Source organism: Balaenoptera borealis (assembly GCF_965194805.1).
Source record: "Balaenoptera borealis genome assembly, chromosome: 8".
In the NCBI taxonomy this organism is placed as follows: domain Eukaryota; kingdom Metazoa; phylum Chordata; class Mammalia; order Artiodactyla; family Balaenopteridae; genus Balaenoptera; species Balaenoptera borealis.
In genome coordinates, this window is record NC_138865.1 from 112,266,407 (window position 1) to 112,286,775 (window position 20,369).

The 20,369-nt window shown below is 42.6% G+C and overlaps 1 protein-coding gene across 6 annotated transcripts in view; it reads right to left on the reverse strand.

Moving 5' to 3' along the window:
• The window catches only part of GOLGA1 (golgin A1), a 54,827-nt gene that overhangs the window by 16,608 nt on the left and 17,850 nt on the right, over positions 1-20,369 (reverse strand). For 5 of the 6 annotated variants that reach the window (XM_082403267.1, XM_082403265.1, XM_082403266.1 and 2 more), the window contains 5 exons: positions 12,556-12,681; positions 10,309-10,404; positions 6,476-6,571; positions 5,448-5,597; positions 4,791-4,886 (listed from right to left, as the gene is read on the reverse strand). In XM_082403267.1, the coding sequence (XP_082259393.1) occupies positions 4,791-4,886; positions 5,448-5,597; positions 6,476-6,571; positions 10,309-10,404; positions 12,556-12,681 (564 nt within the window). The remainder of the gene's footprint in view (positions 1-4,790; positions 4,887-5,447; positions 5,598-6,475; positions 6,572-10,308; positions 10,405-12,555; positions 12,682-20,369) is intronic. The other variant, XM_082403268.1, reaches the window with a different exon arrangement.

Sequence of the window (20,369 nt, forward strand, 5' to 3'; positions counted from 1 at the left end):
TTCATTTCTAATTTTGATTTGAGTCCTCTCCCTCTTTTTCTTGATGAGTCTTGCTAATGGTTTATCAATTTTGTTTATCTTCTCAAAGAACCAGCTTTTAGTTTTATTGATCTTTGCTATTGTTTTCTTTGTTTCTATTTCATTTATTTCTGCTCTGATCTTTATGATTTCTTTCCTTCTGCTAACTTTGGGTTTTGTTTGTTCTTCTTTCTCTAGTTCCTTTAGGTGTAAGGTTAGATTGTTTATTTGAGATTTTTCTTGTTTCTTGAGGTAGGCTTGTATAGCTATAAACTTCCCTCTTAGAACTGCTTTTGCTGCATCCCATAGCTTTTGGATTGTCGTGTTTTCATTGTCATTTGTCTCTAGGTATTTTTTGATTTCCTCTTTGATTTCTTCAGTGATCTCTTGGTTATTTAGTAACGTATTGTTTAGCCTCCATGTGTTTGTGTTTTTTACGTTTTTTCCCCTGTAATTCATTTTTAATCTCATAGCGTTGTGGTCAGAAAAGATGCTTGATATGATTTTAATTTTCTTAAATTTACTGAGGCTTGATTTGTGACCCAAGATGTGATCTATCCTGGAGAATGTTCTGTGTGCACTTAAGAAGAAAGTGTAATCTGCTGTTTTAGGATGGAATGTCCTATAAATAGCAATTAAATCTGGTCTGTTGTGTCATTTAAAGCTTCTGTTTCCTTATTTATTTTCATTTTGGATGATCTGTCCATTGGTGTTAGTGAGGTGTTAAAGTCCCCCACTATTATTGTGTTACTGTCGATTTCCTCTGTTATAGCTGTTAGCAGTTGCCTTATGTATTGAGGTGCTCCTATGTTGGGTGCATATATATTTATAATTGTTATATCTTCTTCTTGGATTGATCCCTTGATCATTAGGTAGTGTCCTTCCTTGTCTCTTGTAACATTCTTTATTTTAAAGTCTATTTTATCTGATATGAGTACTGCTACTCCAGCTTTCTTTTGATTTCCATTTGCATGGAATATCTTTTTCCATCCCCTCACTTTCAGTCTGTATGTGTCCCTAGGTCTGAAGTGGGTCTCCTGTAGACAGCATATAGATGGGTCTTGTTTTTGTATCCATTCAGCAAGCCTGTGTCTTTTGGTTGGAGCATTTAATCCATTCATGTTTCAGGTAATTATTGATATGTATGTTCCTATGACCATTTTCTTAATTGTTTTGGGTTTGTTTTTGTAGGTCCTTTTCTTCTCTTGTGTTTCCCACTTAGAGAAGTTCCTTTAGCATTTGTTGTAGAGCTGGTTTGGTGGTGCTGAATTCTCTTAGCTTTTGCTTGTCTGTAAAGCTTTCTTTTTAAAATTAATTAATTAATTAATTAATTTTTTGCTGTGTTGGGTCCTCGTTTCTGTGCGAGGGCTTTCTCCAGTTGCAGCAAGCGGGGGCCACTCTTCATCGCGGTGCGCAGGCCTCTCACTGTCGCGGCCTCTCGTTGCGGAGAACAGCTCCAGACGCACAGGCTCAGTAGTTGTGGCTCATGGGCCCAACTGCTCCGCAGCATGTGGGATCCTCCCAGACCAGGGCTCGAACCCGTGTCCCCTGCATCGGCAGGCAGACTCTCAACCACTGCGCCACCAGGGAAGCCCTGTAAAGCTTTTGATTTCTCCATCGAATCTGAATGAGATCCTTGCCGGGTAATCTCCGTTGTAGGTTCTTCCCTTTCATCACTTTAAGTATATCATGTCACTCCCTTCTGGCTTGTAGAGTTTCTGCTGAGAAATCAGCTGTTAACCTTATGGGAGTTCCCTTGTATGTTATTTGTCGTTTTTCCCTTGCTGGTTTCAATAATTTTTCTTTGTCTTTAATTTTTGCCAATTTGATTACTGTGTGTCTCAGTGTGTTTCTCCTTGGGTTTACCCTGTACGGACTCGCTGCACTTCCTGGACTTGGGTGGTTATTTCCTTTCCCATGTTAGGGAAGTTTTCGACTATAATCTCTTCAAATATTTTCTCTGGTCCCTTCTCTCTCTCTTCTCCTTCTGGGACCCCTATAATGCGAATGTGTTTGCGTTTAATGTTGTCCCAGAGGTCTCTTAGGCTGTCTTCATTTCTTTTCATTCTTTTTTCTTTAGTCTGTTCTGCAGCAGTGAATTCCACCATTCTGTCTTCCAGGTCACTTATCCGTTCTTCTGCCTCAGTTATTCTGCTATTGATTCCTTCTAGTGTAGTTTTCATTTCAGTTATTGTATTGCTTATCTCTGTTTGTTCTTTAATTCTTCTAGATCTTTGTTAAACATTTCTTGCATCTTCTAGATCTTTGCCTCCACTGTTTTTCTGAGGTCCTGGATCATCTTCACTAGCATTATTCTGAATTCTTTTTCTGGAAGGTTGCCTATCCACTTCATTTAGTTGTTTTTCTGGTGTTTTATCTTGTTCCTTCATCTGGTACATAGCCCTCTGCCTTTTCATCTTGTCTTTCTGTGAATGTGGTTTTTGTTCCACAGGCTGCAGGACTGTAGTTCTTCTTGTTTCTGCTGTCTGCCCTCTGGTGGATGAGGCTATCTAAGAGGCTTCTGCAGGTTTCCTGATGGGAGGGACTGGTGGTGGGTAGAGCTGACTGTTGCTCTGGTGGGCAGAGCTCAGTAAAACTTTAATCCGCTTGACTGCTGATGGGTGGGGCTGGGTTCCCTCCCTGTTAGTTGTTTGGCCTGAGGCAACCCAACACTGGAGCCTACCCGGCTCTTTGGTGGGGCTAATGGTGGACTCTGGGAGGGCTCACGCCAAGGAGTACTTTCCAGAACTTCTGCTGCCAGTGTTCTTGTCCCCACGGTGAGCCACAGCCACCCCCCGCCTCTGCAGGAGACCCTCCAACAGTAGCAGGTAGGCCTGGTTCAGTCTCCCCTGGGGTCACTGCTCCTTCCCCTGGGTCTGATGTGCACACTACTTTGTGTGTGCCCTGCAAGAGTGGAGTCTCTGTTTCCCCCAGTCCTGTCGAAGTCCTGCAATCAAATCCCACTAGGCTTCAAAGTCTGATTCTCTAGGAATTCCTGGTCTCGTTGCCTGACCCCCAGGTTGGGAAGCCTGACGTGGGGCTCAGAACCTTCACTCCAGTGGGTGGACTTCTGTGGTATAAGTGTTCTCCAGTCTGTGAGTCACCCACCCAGCAGTTATGGGATTTGATTTTATTGTGATTGCGCCCCTCCTACCGTCTCACTGTGGCTTCTCCTTTGTCTTTGGATGTGGGGTATCTTTTTTGGTGAGTTCCAGTGTCTTCCTGTCAATGACTGTTCAGCAGCTACTTGTGATTCTGGTGTTCTCACAAGAGGGAGTGAGAGCATGTCCTTCTACTCCACCATCCTGGTTCCCGTATTCGCCTCCATATTTAAAAGAGCCCTTTCCTCCCTCCTCTCTGTCCTTTTCTGTGCTTTATTGTCTTCATAGCATTTATAACTATTTATCAAGTGTTTACTGTCTCGATGAATGGATAAAGAAGATGTGGTAAATATACAATGGAATATTACTCAGCCATAAAAAGGAACAAAATTGGATCATTTGTAGAGACGTGGAGGATCTAGAGACTGTCATACAGAGTGAAGTAAGTCAGAAAGAGAAAAACAAATATCGTATGTTAACGCATATGTGTGGAACCTAGAAAAACGGTACAGATGAACCAGTTTGCAGGGCAGAAGTAGAGACACAGATGTAGAGAACAAACGTATGGACACCAAGGGGGGAAAGTGGCAAGGTGGGGGTGGTGGTGTGATGAATTGGGAGATTGGGATTGACATGTATACACTGATGTGTATAAAACTGATGACTAATAAGAACATGCTGTATAAAAAATAAATAAAATAAAATTCAAAAAAAAAATGTTTACTGTCTCTAGTTACAAGCTCCACAGGTTGGGGGAGGGGGAAAGATTCTGTCTGTTTTGCTCATTGTCACATCCCAGCACCTACAATGGGGCCTACAGGTACTCAAGTGTTTGTTGAAGGAACGCATGAAGAAATATTTGACTCCAAAGTCCATGCTTTCCATGATATGGCACTACTGCACTAGCACCTACATAGCTTAGCAGAGACTACTGTTAGCTGACTCAGTGCAGGCCTCAGCTATGCATGTTCTCTGAGAAGATCTCTGCCAAAGGATCCATAAGATCTTTGTGTCATGACCACAGCTGGGCAAGTTCTGCAAAGATCCATCATCTAAGGGCTGCTATGAAAGGGGACAGGGGAGCCTGGAGGCCTATAAGAAAGTGGCAGACTCCTTCCCCTGAATCCAGTTATGTCCCGGGAATGAAGGTGGCAGCATCTGATCAAAGCACCAAGTTCTCAGAAGGGAACAGGAAACAATAAAGCAGGTTGTTTTTTCTTCATTTCTGTACCTGCTCCCTGATACAAACAAACAAATAACACCCTCGTGATGTTTTAAGGCCTTGCTTTACTGGCCTCACTGGAAATCAGTGACAGTGGTGCCTTGACAGCATTACTGTCAGGCAGCTGTTGACAAGGACAGAGAGGAAGGGCTGGGCCCCTGTGGTGGAGTGAAAAGTCAGAGCAGCACCACCTCTAACTATGGAACCTGGACAAATTACTTACACTCAGAACCTCGACGACATTAAGTGCGAAATGAGCACAACTCTCCCTATGTCCTTGATCACTGAGAGGACTTAACGAGGTGACAATTTGTTGCAAACGCCTAGCAGAACTTTGAACAAATGCTAGTTCCATTCCTTCTCTAAGTATAGAACGTTCACTTGGCCACTCCAAATACACGCATGGAAGACATGATACTTTTGTGAAACTGATTCAGTTAGATAAATACCTTCAGCTTCTTTAATTCAAGCTGGTGATGTTGTAAAGAATGTTCACATTCATTCTTACTTTCTTTAAGGCCTGCATTTTCTTGCTCCAGCTCTCTCTGCAAATTGAGAAAAGTATGTATAAAAGAAAAGGTCTTTACCATATTTCCCCGGAGCACAGTCCTATCTCTTTGACATGGAACCTTTAAAAATGCCCCCCTTCCTTTTGTTGCCACTGGAGGGGTGGGAGATGAGAATGGGGATTGGAGTCAGGAAGGGAGAGTCACCTGACACACTCCTCACAAGAAGAACTAAGGCACTTGATTCTGAAGCCTATGGAACAAGGAGGGGAACCAGGGAAGGGAGAGGCCATTAAGGATGAACAGTATACATTTTAGAAAGGCAGCGGGAAGCAGCTGATGGGACTGGTCAGGAAGCACCAGGAAGTCCATGTGCAGCCCAAGGAAAAAGAAAACCCATTTGTTCAGGGTTTTTATAAAAAGCAGCCTTTTAACAACCAGTCTCATGAGCAGGTGTTTTGTTGAAAGATAAAAACTGTTCCAAAAAGTGGTTCCCTACTTCAGAGGAGGGCTGGTCTTCTTCCCATCAAACAACTTGGCAGCCTAGCCACAGGTGAACGTGGTGCTCCCGTGCCCGGCCCCTCTCCTTTCCTCACTCACCACCTTCCGCTCCGCGGCCGCATGGTCGGCCGCCCGAGCTCTCTCCAGGGCAGAGAGCTGGGCCTCCAGCGTGTGGATCTGCTCTGTGCACTGCTGCTCCAGAGCGAGGACCTGCTGCTGCGCACAGCTGCTCTCCTTGTTTGCTGAGGCCTGAGGGGGTAGCAGAGGACAGTTATTCGTGGTGACAACGGGGGCTTTATTCTGTCCCTCAGTGACCCAAAGATGAGTGTCCAATAGAAACAACTCTCTTTCCTGACCTCCAGCCTGGGTGCCACTGAGGTCCCCTGGCCTGCTCAGGAGCTGGAATCTGGGATTGGTCTTGGTGCTTGGGGGACAGCTCTGGGCACCAGCCAGTCCTAAGACACAGCCCTCCTTCACTCTACTCAGTGCTGCCCTCTATGGCTGAGGCTTTTCCCTGGGGAGGCACATAACACAGTGATGAAGAACAAGGGCTTTGACCTAGGAAGCATGTGGGTTCAGCCATTTACTAGGTGGGAGACCTTGGGCTAGTGATCTGGTCGCCTTTCTGAGCCTGCTTCCTCTGGAGAAAAAGGATAACAGTACAGGCTCTTAGGTCTGTTGCAAGGACTAAATGAAAATACATGCAGAGTACTTAGCAGACACGGCAAACAGGCAACAAATGCCGTTTTTATTTCTCTAGTTTCAAGCTCAATACCTGACCTGGCGCTGTGACTACCGGCCAAGCCCTTGCCATCTTCTCCCCAGAGCCTGGAGCTGTTCTCCACAGCCCCAGCTGCAAGGTGAGGTTTGACCGCCAGTGGGGACACCACCTCTAACAGTCCCAGAACTAGGCTGGGCCGTCTAGCCCGTCACTATCTCTCTGGGTAACTCAGACCCTCTAGCAGGTCCCGACTCCCTCTACCTGCGCTGCCTATTTGCCCACAACTGTATCTAAGGTCAGGTCCAGATACCATTCCAGAATTTGGGAGTGAGTTTGTGGACCTACAAAGGAATAAAGGGAAAAAGCATCAAGGGCCTAGAACACAGCAGTCACAATACCCACTTACAAGCTCCTGAATCTGAGCTTCCTGAGCTGTCACAACGTCACTGCTCTGTTTTAGCTTCTCCTCAGATGCCTGCAGGCTCTGCTCTAGTTCTTTCACCTGAGGGGGGAAAGAGAAGCACCCTTTCGTTCAAAAGAAGCTGAGTAGCAACAAAATGGCTTTTAAAATCAAATCTATTTAAATCATAAAACAGGTTCATTAAAGAAAAATTTTTACTTACAAAAAAAGAAAGATGCTCATAAGCCTACCATTATAAAACACTATCATTTTAATATAGTTTCTTACAGGCTATTTTTATGACTTTTCTTTCTTTTATTTCAACTTCGTATACAATTCTAGTAAAACTTTGTATTTTTCCTCCTTGCTCAAATTTCCTTCTGTTTCCATGCAGCCTTCAGACCTTAGATTATTTCCTTAAAAGGATGTTTCATAATTTCCTGAACCTCTGCCTACTGTTTTCCATTTTGCACATAAAATAATGCAGCAGTTGACATCTTCGTGCAAAAATTGTTGATCTGGTTTGAATCACTTGATTAGGACAGATTCCCAGAAGTGGGATTACTGCTCATGATACAAACTTGGGTTTCCCTCATCCCACAGTTACTGATCCAGTCTGACTGTGCGCTTGGCACTGCACTAGGACACGAGGCAGCACGGTGGACAGGATGACACACTGCCTAGCACTGAGCTACACACGGCTCTTCAACATGGCCTTTTCATCTGACTCAAGCTAACTTTGCCAGTTTCTCTTTTAAAGTCTTCTTGTTTGCTGAATAAGGTTTGCCCTGGGGGAACTTTATTATTAAAACATAAGCTCATGGAAGGTTGCAGCTTTGTCAAGGAGAGGTAGGTACCATACGAGAAAAAGAGTATTTTTAGGTCTCATGGTTCCTCATGTATGTTCATATGTAAGTTTTAACTGAAACAACCCCATGAGAACAGTGTGAGTACTTCCACAGAGAAGAATAGTAATGTTACTTGCTCATGATCACAAATTTTATTAGTGGTAGGGCCACGACTGAAACCTAGCTTTTATTTATTTATTTATTTTTTAAATAGGTCTTTATTGGAGTATACTTGCTTCACAATACTGTGTTAGTTTCTGTTGTACACCAAAGTGGATCAGCCATATGCATACACATGTTCCCATATCCCCTCTCTCTTGAGCCTCCCTTCCATCCTCCCTATCCCATCCCTCTAGGTCACCGCAAAGCACCAAGCTGATCTCCCTGTGCTATGGCTGCTGCTTCCCACTAGCTAACTGCTTTATATTCAGTAGTGTATATTTGTCGATGCCACTCTCACTTTGCCCCATCTTCCCCCTCCCACCCCATGTCCTAAAGTCCATTCCCTATGTTTACATCTTTATTCCTGCCCTGCAACGAGGTTCATCAGTACCTTTTTTTTTTTAGATTCCATATATATGCGTTAGCATATGGCATTTGTTTTTCTCTTTCTGACTTACTTCACTCTGTATGACAGACTCTAGGTCCATCCACCTCACTACAAATAACTCAATTTCGTTTCTTTTTATGGCTAATACTCCATTGTATATATGTGCCACGTCTTCCTTATCCATTCATCTGTCGATGGACATTTAGGTTGGTTCCATGTCCTGGCTATTGTAAATAGTGCTGCAATGAACACTGTGGTACAAGTCTCTTTTTGAATTACGGTTTTCTCAGGGTATATGCCTAGTAGTGGGATTGCTGGGTCATATGGTAGTTCTATTTTTAGTTTTTTAAGGAACCTCCATACTGTTCTCCATAGTGGCTGTATCAATTTATATTCCCACCAACAGTGCAGGAGGGTTCCCTTTTCTCCACACCCTCTCCAGCATTTACTGTTTCTAGATTTTTTGATAATGGCCACTCTGACCAGCATGAGGTGATACCTCATTGTAGTTCTGATTTGCATTTCTCTAATAATTAGTGATGTTGAGCATCTTTTCATAGGCCTCTTGGCCATCCGTATGTCTTCCTTGGTGAAATGTCTATTTAGGTCTTCCGCCCATTTTTTAATTGGATTGTTTGTTTTTTTGATATTGAGCTCCACGAGCTGTTTGTATATTTTGGAGATTAATCTTTTGTCTGTTGTTTCATTTGCAAATATTTTCTCCCATTCTGAGGGTTGTCTTTTTGTCTTGTTTATGGTGAAACCTAGCTTTTTGAACTCCTGGGTTCAGTAAATATCTATGCAAGTCCCAGTTTGCAGGCAGAACTCAAGAAAGATTCAGATCCTCAAAAGGTTATGCACAGAGTTATTATATGACCCAGCAACTCTAATCCTAGGAATATACCCAAGAGAAATGAAAGTATAAGCCCACACAAAAACCTTGTTCATACATTAATGTTCGCTGTAGCATTATTCACAACTACCACAAGGTGGAAACAACCCAAATGTCCATGGACAAATGAATGGATAAACAAAATGTGATATATGTACAATGGAATAAAAGTCTTAAAAAGGCTTATTCAGCCTTAAAAAGGAGTGAAATTCTGAAACATGCTATAATGTGAATGAACCTTGAAGATATTATGCCAAGTGAAATAAGCCAGACACAAAAAGACAGATACCATATGATTCCACTAATATGAGGTACCTAGATCATCAAATTCATAAAAACAGAAAGTAGAATGGTGGTTGCCAGGGGCTGGGGAGAGGAGAGAATGGGGAGTTATTGTTTTAATTGGCACAGAGTTTCTGTTTGAGAAGATGAAAAAGTTCTAGAAATGGATGGTGGTGATGGTTGCATAACAACGTGAATGTACTTTATGCCAGTGTACACCTAGAAATGGTTGAAATAGTAAATTTTATGTTATGTGTATTTTACCACAATAAAAAAATGTATATTCAGAAACAGAACTGAATTATAATAAAACAAAGCTGTATTTAGAGAAAAATATAGCTTTATATATATTTATCAAGAAACAAGAAAGATTTAAAAAATAAGCTAAGCATTTGTTATGGTCTGAATATTTGTGTCCCTCCAAAATTCATATATTGAAATCCTAATATCTGACATGATGGTGTTAGGATGTGAGGTGTCTGGGAGGTACTTAGGTTATGAGGGTGGAGCCATCATGAATGGGATTAGTGTTCTTATAAGAGGCCCCCCAGAGATCCCTTGCCACTTCTACCACTTCACACTCATTAAACTGGCAAGAAGGCTGAGAAATGCCAATGCTAGAAAAGACAGAGATGCAGCGATAGGAACTCTCATGCATGCTGGGAGAGCAGAGCCAGGTGCAGGCCTTCTGGGAACATTCCTGTCCTACTGAGTCACATTAAGTCATACGCACTTGCTATCCTCCTTAAGGCAAAAGGGAAAAGGATGTTCACCGCAGTGTAATTTGTGGTGACAGAACGAAGGCCATCTGGATATCTAGCATCTAGTAGACAACTATGAAGTACAGTAGGTAAGAACAACGAAGTGGACACAGACAGAAGATGGAGCAGTTGAAAGTAACAAAGAAGACACATGTACAGCTGTATCATTTACTTAAATCAACACACAGACACACAAAACAATGCCACCAGTTTTAAGGTTATCCAACAATAAAAGGGCCTCTATTAATCACATTAGAGTGGTTTCCTATGGGAGGGAGGGGAATGGGGATAAAGGGAATAAACAGAGAAGAGAACAACTTTCTGTGGAACAATGATGGTAATGGGCAAGAATGAAGAAAACGACTACCTCAGTTCTCTACAAGTAAGATCCGAAAGAGAGTCCCTTCGGAAGAAAACCTCTGACCCAAGGGGATTCTCAGCCACAACCACGTCATTCAACCAGGGCACCACCCAGACACAGGAACCACTGGGAGTAAGGTCAGTACCCGAGTCTCCAGGCTGTCAATGGCATTGGCCTGGCTGCTTCTGGCTGCCAAGAGCTGCTGTCTGGTATCCTCCAAATTCTGCTCAGCAAGTGTTTTCTGTAAGTTGAAAGAAGAGTAAAAGAAAACAGTCATTTCTCCATTGAATAAATATTTACTGACATCTACACCATACTACGATTTGTGCAAGGCACGAGGGACACAAGTACGCACCAAAAAACCCGGAACAGTTAAGAGAGATAAAATTCACATATCATAAAGTATACATATAAAGTATACATAAAGTATACATAAAGTATATATTTGACAGTTTTTTGACCTTGAGGCTGGGGCAAAGACTAACCAAAAAAGTATATAATAGAGTGGAATGCTGTCCGCAAAGGAGCAGCACAGAGCAGGAGATCCTCACTGCCTCAGGAAACCAGTAGGCTTCATTCTTCACAGGTGGCCAGGGCCCGAGGGGGCACCCAGGCAGAGGGATGACACTAGAGGTATGAAACAGCTGGGGGCATCTGGGGAGCTACAGCTTGCCAAAAGTCAAGGTGATGATGGGTTCAGGTCATGAAACAAGACTAGAAAGTTAGGCAAAGGGCCAGATTATGAGAAAAGCTTTTTATGCTGCAGAAGGAAGTTTGAACTTAATTCTGTAGGACATATTTTTCAAAGCGGAGTCATCTAAACACTTGCATTAGACTCACCTGGGTGGGTGGAGGGGTTTTTAAGTTTGAGGCCTCATTCCAGGCCTACTAAAATCAGAATTTCTGAGGGTAGGGCAAGACAGACAGACAGACATACATATATATATATATATATATATATATACACACACACACACACACACACACACATATATACATGTACACACACACACGCATACATACATACATATATATACACACACACACACACGCATACATACATACATATATATATACATATATACACACACACACACACACACACACACACACACACACACACACACACACACACACACACACACACACACATATATATGTATTTCTTTTTTTCCCCCAAATTTTTGGCTTGCAGGATCTTAGTTTCCTGACCAGGGATTGAACCTGGGCCACTGCAGTAAAAGTGCCAAGTCCTAACCACTGGACTGCCAGGGAATTCCCTAGAAATGTATACTTCAAACAAACTCGCCAAGAAACTCCTATGCACACTAAACTTTATAACAATGATGATGGCACAATAATGATTATAATATTAGTAGTTGAAATATATTGAGACCCCATGATGTTCTAATTCTAATCACTTCCCAATAACAATTCTATGTGTTTGATACAATTTTAACCCTATTTTACAGAGGGGGAAGAAAACACAAAAAGATTAAGTTACTTGCGCTAAGTCAAAAATTAGTAAGTAGAAGAGGTAAAGTGCAAACCTAGGGAGCCTGGTCCTAGAAATCAATCTATACCTTAGAAACCACATTATACTCACTGTAGACTGTAGGGGAATTGTGGAAGCTCTTTAAGGGAGTGATATAGTCAGAAATGTTGTTTGGAAAGATCAGTTTAGCGGTGACGTGGAAGACTGTGTCAGAGGGTGTTGGAGGAGAGACTGACGTTGTGCAGGCTAGTCTGGAGACTTCTAACACAGACTAGGCCAGAGTGGCTGGAAACCTGAAGTACAGCAGTGGCAGTGGAGATGGACACATTCAGTTGAAACTGACTGAAGACAGAAAGTGAGGGGCTAATCTAGGCCCAAGGCTTGGGTTTTGTCACCTGTGTCACGTAGGAGAGAGCAGAATGTGGGCAGACAACAAGCAAGTTCACCTACACCACTGGGCTAGAGGCCAGTTGGCTCAACTGCCTCCTTCGGCTAAGGAGAGTCCACTTGCTGCCCAAAGCAATTCTTGCCCACGCCAAAGGCAGATGGTAACTACTTTCCTTGGCCAATGTAAAGTACAAAGGGTAGGGAAGGAAAGCAGGGCAGTAAGACAACAACCCGAATGGTGTAAATCACTAGGTGGGGTTTATCGGTGATCAGGATGCCACTCCTTCACGTGCATCTCTGAACAAAGCGCTCCCTTTCCTTCAGGAAAACGTCACACACAGGCGACATGATGCTGATTTTACCATAAGCAGAACAATCAAAAGTTGGAGGGAGTGATCTTTTCACCAAGCTCTTTGAAGACTCTCTGGCTCTGAAACTCTAGGATTTTATGAAATCTCCAGTGTTACCACTGCCCTCCCAACACTGGCCAGCCCAAAGAGAGCTAGTTACCTCTTTTAGAAGTTCCTGCACATGTTCTTCCCCTGATAAGTTCTGCTCCAGTCTCTTCTCCAAGGATGCAACCTTCTCCTGCAAATGTGTGATGAGTTTTTCTTTCTCTTGAGTTTCAGCAGTGGCCTGCAGGTGAAAGCAGAGATTACATTACACTGTCTCTCTCCCTCCCTTCCTGTATCCTCTAGAATCACCATGTTTCTCTGAAATTCTGTTTCCAACTGCATCCTAGAAGAACATACAGCCAGGAGATCTTCCCTGAAAATGGAACAGAGAAGATATGAGATCAGAACCCAACACTACTCAGGTATCTGTTTCAGGCCTATTGCAGCAAGCAGCAAACGCTCCCAAATTTAAGCACCTGGCAATCCGGGAAGGAAGAATGCTATTACGTCTGTGGAATCTAGCCAGGACCCTGCGAAGATGTTCCTCCTCTCTAAAATATCCCCTGTGTTGTCATGATCTACTAGCTAAAGGAATGCTCCTCCTCCCATTCTCATCAAGCATAGGTTTAATCCTATTAATCCAGAGGCCAACAGGACCTACAACTTTACACCAGATGCCAAGAACCAGCAGAGGTAATTCCACTGAAGAAGCTCCCAGCCAGCCCTACAATGACCTACAGAACAATACGCCTGGAAACGTGGGGCTGGATGAAGCAGTCATGATGCCAGTGTAGCTGTCTTAAGGCTGAAGACAGAACTGAAACAAACAATGATATTCACCCTGGCTCACAGGACAGGGAGCACCTCTGAATCACAGCAGCACCTTACACCATGGCCCCAGATCACCAGCTGCCCACTTATTTATTTCAGTCTATCTCTTTAGTAGTGATGGTAGTGGTGGCGGTGGTGGGTTGGGACTACATTTGTTCCTTTCACAACTGCCAATCTTCAAATGCTGCTCAACATCAAAGCTGAGGATCCAGAATGCTTTGAATATACAATTTCTTAGCTCACAGTGGTCCTTACATCCACTGAACACGCCCATTCTCCACTCCAAAATAAGGTCGCATGGCATCAACATTTCATTATGAAGACTTGAACCTCCTCACATATACTGTGCTTCCTCAAATTCCCTCACCTTATGATCTGCTGCTCCATCTCAAGCCACAGACTTTCATGTTTAGCTTGCAACCCAGCCAGTTTTCTCCTCAGAGTAAGATGTAGCTACTTGGGCCTAAGATTTTGGGAAGAAGCACTTGCCATTCTGAATTCTCACAGGGGTGACAACATATATAGTGGAAGAGAAGTTTGAAGAATGGATTCAAGATCCCGTAATTCAGGCTTCCCTGGTGGTGCAATGGTTAAGAATCCGCCTGCCAACGCAGGGGACACGGGTTCGAGCCCTGGTCCGGGAAGATCCCACATGCCGCGGAGCAACTAAGCCCACGCGCCGCAACTACTGAGCCTGCGCTCTAGAGCCTGCGAGCCACAACTACTGAAGCCGCACGCCTAGAGCCCATGCTCCACAACAAGAGAAGCCACTGCAATGAGAAGCCCGCTCACCACAACAAAGGGTAGCCCCCGCTCACTGCAACTAGAGGAAGCCTGCGCGCAGCAACGAAGACACAACACAGCCAAAAATAAATTAATTAAAAAAAAAAAAGATCCCATAATTCAAAAACTTTTATCAAGCCTATACTCTGTGTGTTGTCTCTAGGGATATAATCAGCTATAGTTACTGACCCATAGAAGCATGGAGGCTGGTGGTAAAAAGAGATATACATACAGTTAATTATAAAACAATACAATCATGCTGTAACAGAGAGACATGCAAGGTGCTATGAGATATCAGAGGCAGAAGGGACTAACAGGGGCAATCAGATCTGGCCTCCTAAGCAGGCAAGTCCAGGTGGAAGGTGGGTGAGAGGAACAAGCTTTCTGGGTAAAAGGCAGCATGTGTAAAGGGGTAAACAGACAAGTTCAACATGACCAGGGGGCTGGGTGAAGAGGAAAGAAGAAGTGAAGACAACTGCCAAGTCTGTGGCTCAGATGCCTGGATGAATGGTAACATTATGCAAAGCAGAGAATACAGGAGGGAGAGGTAGTCTGATAGGAAAGAAAAAAGTTTTGGCCCGGCTGACCCATCTTTAATGGGTCTCTTACTAATAATGTTGATAACAGTAATAATTGCAATAGCATGGTGCAGGAGCAGCTACAGTTTGCAAAGCATGTGCAAGCACATCCTCTAGTTCTTACGACCACCCTTCACTGTGTCCATTTACAGGGAAATTGAAGCTTAGGGACTACTAGCCCAACAGCACACACCTTGGTGACAAAATAAGGATTCAAACCCAAGTCTTCTTGATCCAAAGCCTGTACTCCTTATATTACACATCAGTATGAACTTGAGAGATACAGGTGACCCTTTCCAGTAACAACCAAGAGAACAAACAAGTCTTATATAAGTCACCGTGTTGGGCAGAGTCAGGGACAGAAAAAGAATCAGTTGCCAATTCCCATTTAGTTTTCTTGTGCACCATATCCCACATAGAGCAATATCCCACACTCTGGCTGTTTTACTTCAAGCCCTCAGCACCTAATGTGCTACAGCTAACACCATACTTAATGGTGAGAAACTCAAAGATTTTCCCACTAAGATCAGGTACAAGGCAAGGATGTCTCCTCTCACCACTCCTTTTCAACATCATCTGGAAGTTCTTGCTAATGCAATAAGGCAAGAAAAGGAAATAAAAGGAATGGAAGGTTTCCCTGGTGGCAGAGTGGTTAAGAATCTGCCTGCCAATGCAGGGGACATGGATTCGAGCCGTGGTCCGGGAAGATCCCACATGCCATGGAGCAACTGAGCCTGTGCACCACAACTACTGAGCCTGCGCTCTACAGCCCGCGACCCACAACTACTGAGCTCGTGTGCCGCAACTACTGAAGCCCATGCACCTAGAGCCCGTGTTCTGCAACAAGAGAAGCCACCGCAATGAGAAGCCTGCACTCGCCACAACTAGAGAAAAACCCGCGTGCAGCAACAAAGACCCAATGCAGCCAAAAAAAAAAAATTTTATTAAAAAAAAAGGAATGGAGATTGGGAAGGAAAATATAAAGCTGCCTTTGTTTGCAGATGATATAATCATCTTTGTAGGAAATCCAAATGAATCAACAAAAAAACTCCCCAGAACTAATAATTGATTATAGCAAGGTTGCAGGATACAAGGTTAATACACAAAAGTCAATTGTTTTCCTATATACCAACAATGAACATGTAAAATTTGAAATTAAAAACACAATACTATTTACAGTAAAACTCCAAAAATGAAACACTTAGGTATAAATCTAACAAAATATGTACAAGATATACATGAGGAAAAGTATAAAACTCTGATCAATGAAATTTTAAAAAATTAAATAAATGGTGTGATAGTCCATGTTCATGGATAGGAAAGACTCAATAATGTCAAGAAATCGGTTCCTCCCAACTCGTTCTATAGATTCAACGCAATCCAAATCCAAATCCCAGCAGTTATTTTATGGATATCAGCAAACTGATTCTAAAGTTTATATGTCAGGCAAAAGATTCAGAATGGCCAACGTAATACTAAAGGAGAACAAAGTCAGAGGACTGACACTACTTGACCCTACAACTTACTATAGCTACAGTAATTAGGACAGTGTAGTATTGACAAAAGAACAGACAATTAGATCAATGGAACTGAATAGAGCACCTGGAGATAGACCCCCATAAATATAGTGAACTGATCTTTGACAAAGGAGCAAAGGCAATACAGTGGAGCAAAGGTAGCTTCTTCAACAAATGGTGCTGAACAACTGGATATCCACATGTAAAAAAAAATGAATGTAGACACAGACCTTACAACTTTCATAAAAATTAACTCAAAATGGATCACAGACCTAAATGTAAAACTCAAAAACTATGGACTCCTAGAAGATAACATAGGAGAAAACCTAGATGACCTCGGGTATGACAGTGACTTATTAACTACAACACCAAAGCCATGATCCATGAAAGAAATAATTGATAAGCTGGATTTCATCAAAATTAGAAACTTCTGCTCTGCAAAAGACAATGTCAAGAGAATGAGAAGACAAGCCACAGACTAGGAGAAATATTTGCAAAAGACACATTTGATAAAAGGCCTGTTACCTAAAATATCAAAAAAAACTCTTAAAACTCAACAATATAAAAAAAAAAAATACCCTCAAGAACAAGAAAACAAACAGCCCAAGGCAAAGACAAAAAAGGTATAAGAATTGGAAAGAAACAAAACTGTCTTCATTTGCAGATGATATGATTGCTAGACTCTGAAGACTCACTGTTAAGCTTAATAAGAGTTAATAAGTTGTGCAAAAAATCTGATACACAAATATTTCTATATGTCAGCAACAAATACAAAAAATAATTTTTAAAATGTCACAATTTAGAATTGGTTTTAAAAAAATAAAGCACCTCGGAATAAATTTAACAAGAGTTAACAAACCTTTATGGAAGGGACTTCCCTGGTGGTGCAGTAGTTAAGAATCTGCCTGCCAATGCAGGAGACGTGGGTTTCGAGCCCTGGTCCAGGAAGATCCCACATGCTGTGGAGCAACTAAGCCCGTGTGCCACTACTACTGAGCCTGCGCTCTAGAGCCTGCAAGCTACAACTACTGAGTCCGTGTGCCACAACTACTGAAGGCTGCGTGCCTGGAGCCCATGCTCCGCAACAAGAGAAGCCACCGCAATGAGAAGCCTGCAAACTGCAACCAAGAGTAGACCCCGCTCGCCACAACTAGAGAAAGCCCGCGCGCAGCAATGAAGACTCAACGCAGCCAAATAAATAAATAAAAAATAAATAAACCTTTCTGGAAAAAATTATAGAACCTTATTGAGAGTCATTTTTAAAGAAACAGTAGGGCTTCCCTGGTGGCGCAGTGGTTGAGAATCTGCCTGCCAATGCAGGGGACACGGGTTCGAGCCCTGGTCTGGGAAGATCCCACATGCCACGGAGCAACTGGGCCCGTGAGCCACAATTACTGAGCCTGCGCGTCTGGAGCCTGTGCTCCGCAACAAGAGAGGCCGCGATGGTGAGAGGCCCGCGCACCACGATGAAGAGTGGTCCCCACTTGCCGCAACTAGAGAAAGCCCTCGCACAGAAACGAAGACTCAACACAGTCATAAATAAATAAATAAATAAAAGAAACAGTAACACTGAATATCTAGAGAGACAGACACGGTGTTCTTGGATAAGAAAACTCACATGATAAAGTAATCAACGTTTTGCAAATGCATCTTCAGAGTCAATGCAATTCCAATCAATATTCCACCAGGTTTTTTTTTTTTTTTTTTTTTAAATCATTTATTTATTTATTTATTTTGGGCTGTGCGCAGGCCTTCTCTAGTTGTGGCGAGCGGGGGCTACTCCTCGTTGCGGTGTGCGGGCTTCTCATTGCAGTGGCTTCTCTTGTTGTGGAGCACGGGCTCCAGGCACGCAGGCTTCAGTAGGTGTGGCTCGCAGGCTCTAGAGCGCAGGTTCAGTAGTTGTGGCGCACAGGGTTAGTTGCTCCATGGCATGTGGGATCTTCCCAGACCAGGACTTGAACCCATGTCCCCTTCCTCTTTTCCAATTTTTCCTGGAGACATCCGCAGCCTGGACAATATCAACAGACACTCTCTTCCCTCTGGCATCTGGTTTGGTTCAAGGTTGCATTTGGGCAGGTGACAGTGCTGGAGGCTGGGAAGTCCACGATCAAGGTGCCAGCATGGTCACCTCTGGTGAAGGCTCATTTCCTAGTTCATAGCTGGCACTTCTTTCTGTGTCCTCACCTGGCGGAGGGACTAATGGTCTTTCTGGAGCCTCTCCACCAGGTTTTTTCAGGTGCCTGAAAAGTTGTTCTGTGGAAGAGCAATAGGCCAACGATATTCAAAATACTCCTAAAAAAAAACTAGGTACGGAGACTTGTCTTGTCAGACACCAGGACTTATCCTAATACTGTAGTTAGTAAGGCAATGCTTAGTATTGTGCAAATACCACAGCTGCATACACCCCGAAGTCCAGGAGTGGTTCCATGTACAAATGGAAAACTGAATTATGATAAAGCTGGCATTGCAGATCAGTGAAAAGATAGATTTTTCAGTAAATGGTACTAAAACAATTAAAAAAAAAATAAGACACAGATCCCTTTCTCACACCAAAATCACATTTCAGGTATGTTAAAGACTTGAAAATAAAGTCAAGACTCTAAAACTTTCAGATAGTAATATAAGAGAATAATGTTATGATTCCAAGTGAGGAAAGGTTTTTTTAAAGAGACAAAAGTATAAACTTAAAGGAAAATAATAAATTCAACTATACTAAAATGAAGAGCATATGTTCAACAGAAGAAACCATAAAGAGTGTCAAGGCAAGCCCAAAACTGAGAGAACACATTTGCAACCCACATAACTGACCAAGGAGCATGGTAGCCAGGATATATATAAAGAACTCTGACAATTAGTGAGAAAAAGACAGAAAATGTAATAGAAAATGGGCCAAAGATTTGAACCAGCACTTCACAGAAGAGCACGAATGACTGATAAACATATGAAAATATGCTGAACTTCATTAATAATCTGGGAAAAGCAAATTAAAATCACGGTGAGAGGGAATTCCCTGGTGGTCCAGTGGTTAGGACTCTGCGCTTTCACTGCCGAGGACCCAGGTTCAATCCCTAATCGGGGAACTAAAATCCTGCAAGCCGTGCAGCACGGCCAAAAAACAAAAAAACAACAAAAAAAAACCATGGTGAGAAAAGATTTCACATTCACTAGACTGGCAAAAATTAAAAGTCTGACAATATCTCACCTTGTCAAGGAAGCAGAGGAACCCAAATTCTTATACACTGCTGGTGAAAGTTTGTAAATTACTACAACTACTATGGAAAAACTGGGCATTACCTAGTAAAGTTGAAAAGTACAAATCTTTTGACCCAAACTTTTCACATCTCAAATATACCCTAGAGTTAACTCATTCACAGGCAGACAAAAGTTCACAGCAGCCTTGTTTGTAAAAGCAAAAACCAGAAACACCTTAATGCCCACTGTCAACAGAATGGGTAAATGAATTCTAGTAACTTCATACTACACAGTTGAGAAAAGATTAAATTATAGCGGCATGTGTCCATATGAATGTGTCTCAGAATACAACCTTGAGCACAGAAAGCTAGCATTAGAAGAATACCTACAGCATTTCATTTATATAATGTTAACAAGCATGATAAATGAAAGGAGCTACTGTTTAGGGATAAAATTATAAAGCAAAGCTAGGAAGTGGAGTAATTTCTGGATAAGCTTACTTAAGAAGGTAAAAAGAATGTGACGGAAGAGTAAAGGGCACACCAGGAATCTCAAAGGTAAACATACTGTTCTTTTTCTTAATCTGGAGAGTAGTAGCTACACGGCGGTTCATTAGCTTGTTACACTATTTACCTTACTTATGTTTCATAAATATTATTTCATATCTCCTCAATATTAACAAGGACAACAAAGAAACGGACTCTAAACTCATCATCTTTACGAGAAAACTGACCTTCCTTTAGTGCTATCTTAGCCTGATGACTGACAGCATCAGCCACTCAGGTGATTAAGCCAGAAACCCAGAAGTCACCCCAAACACCTCCTTTCCTCTTGCTCCTCTCCTGTATTTACCACATTACCAAGTGGGTCCGTCTCCTCACGATTTCTTAAATTTGTCTCCTCCCCTGTCATTTCCACCTCGACTCTTGTCAGAGTCACCGTCTAATGCCTGCACAACTGCAAGAGCTTCCTAACTGGAAACCCTTTCAATGTTTCCTCTAACAGCCAGAGTAATCCTCTCCCTTACT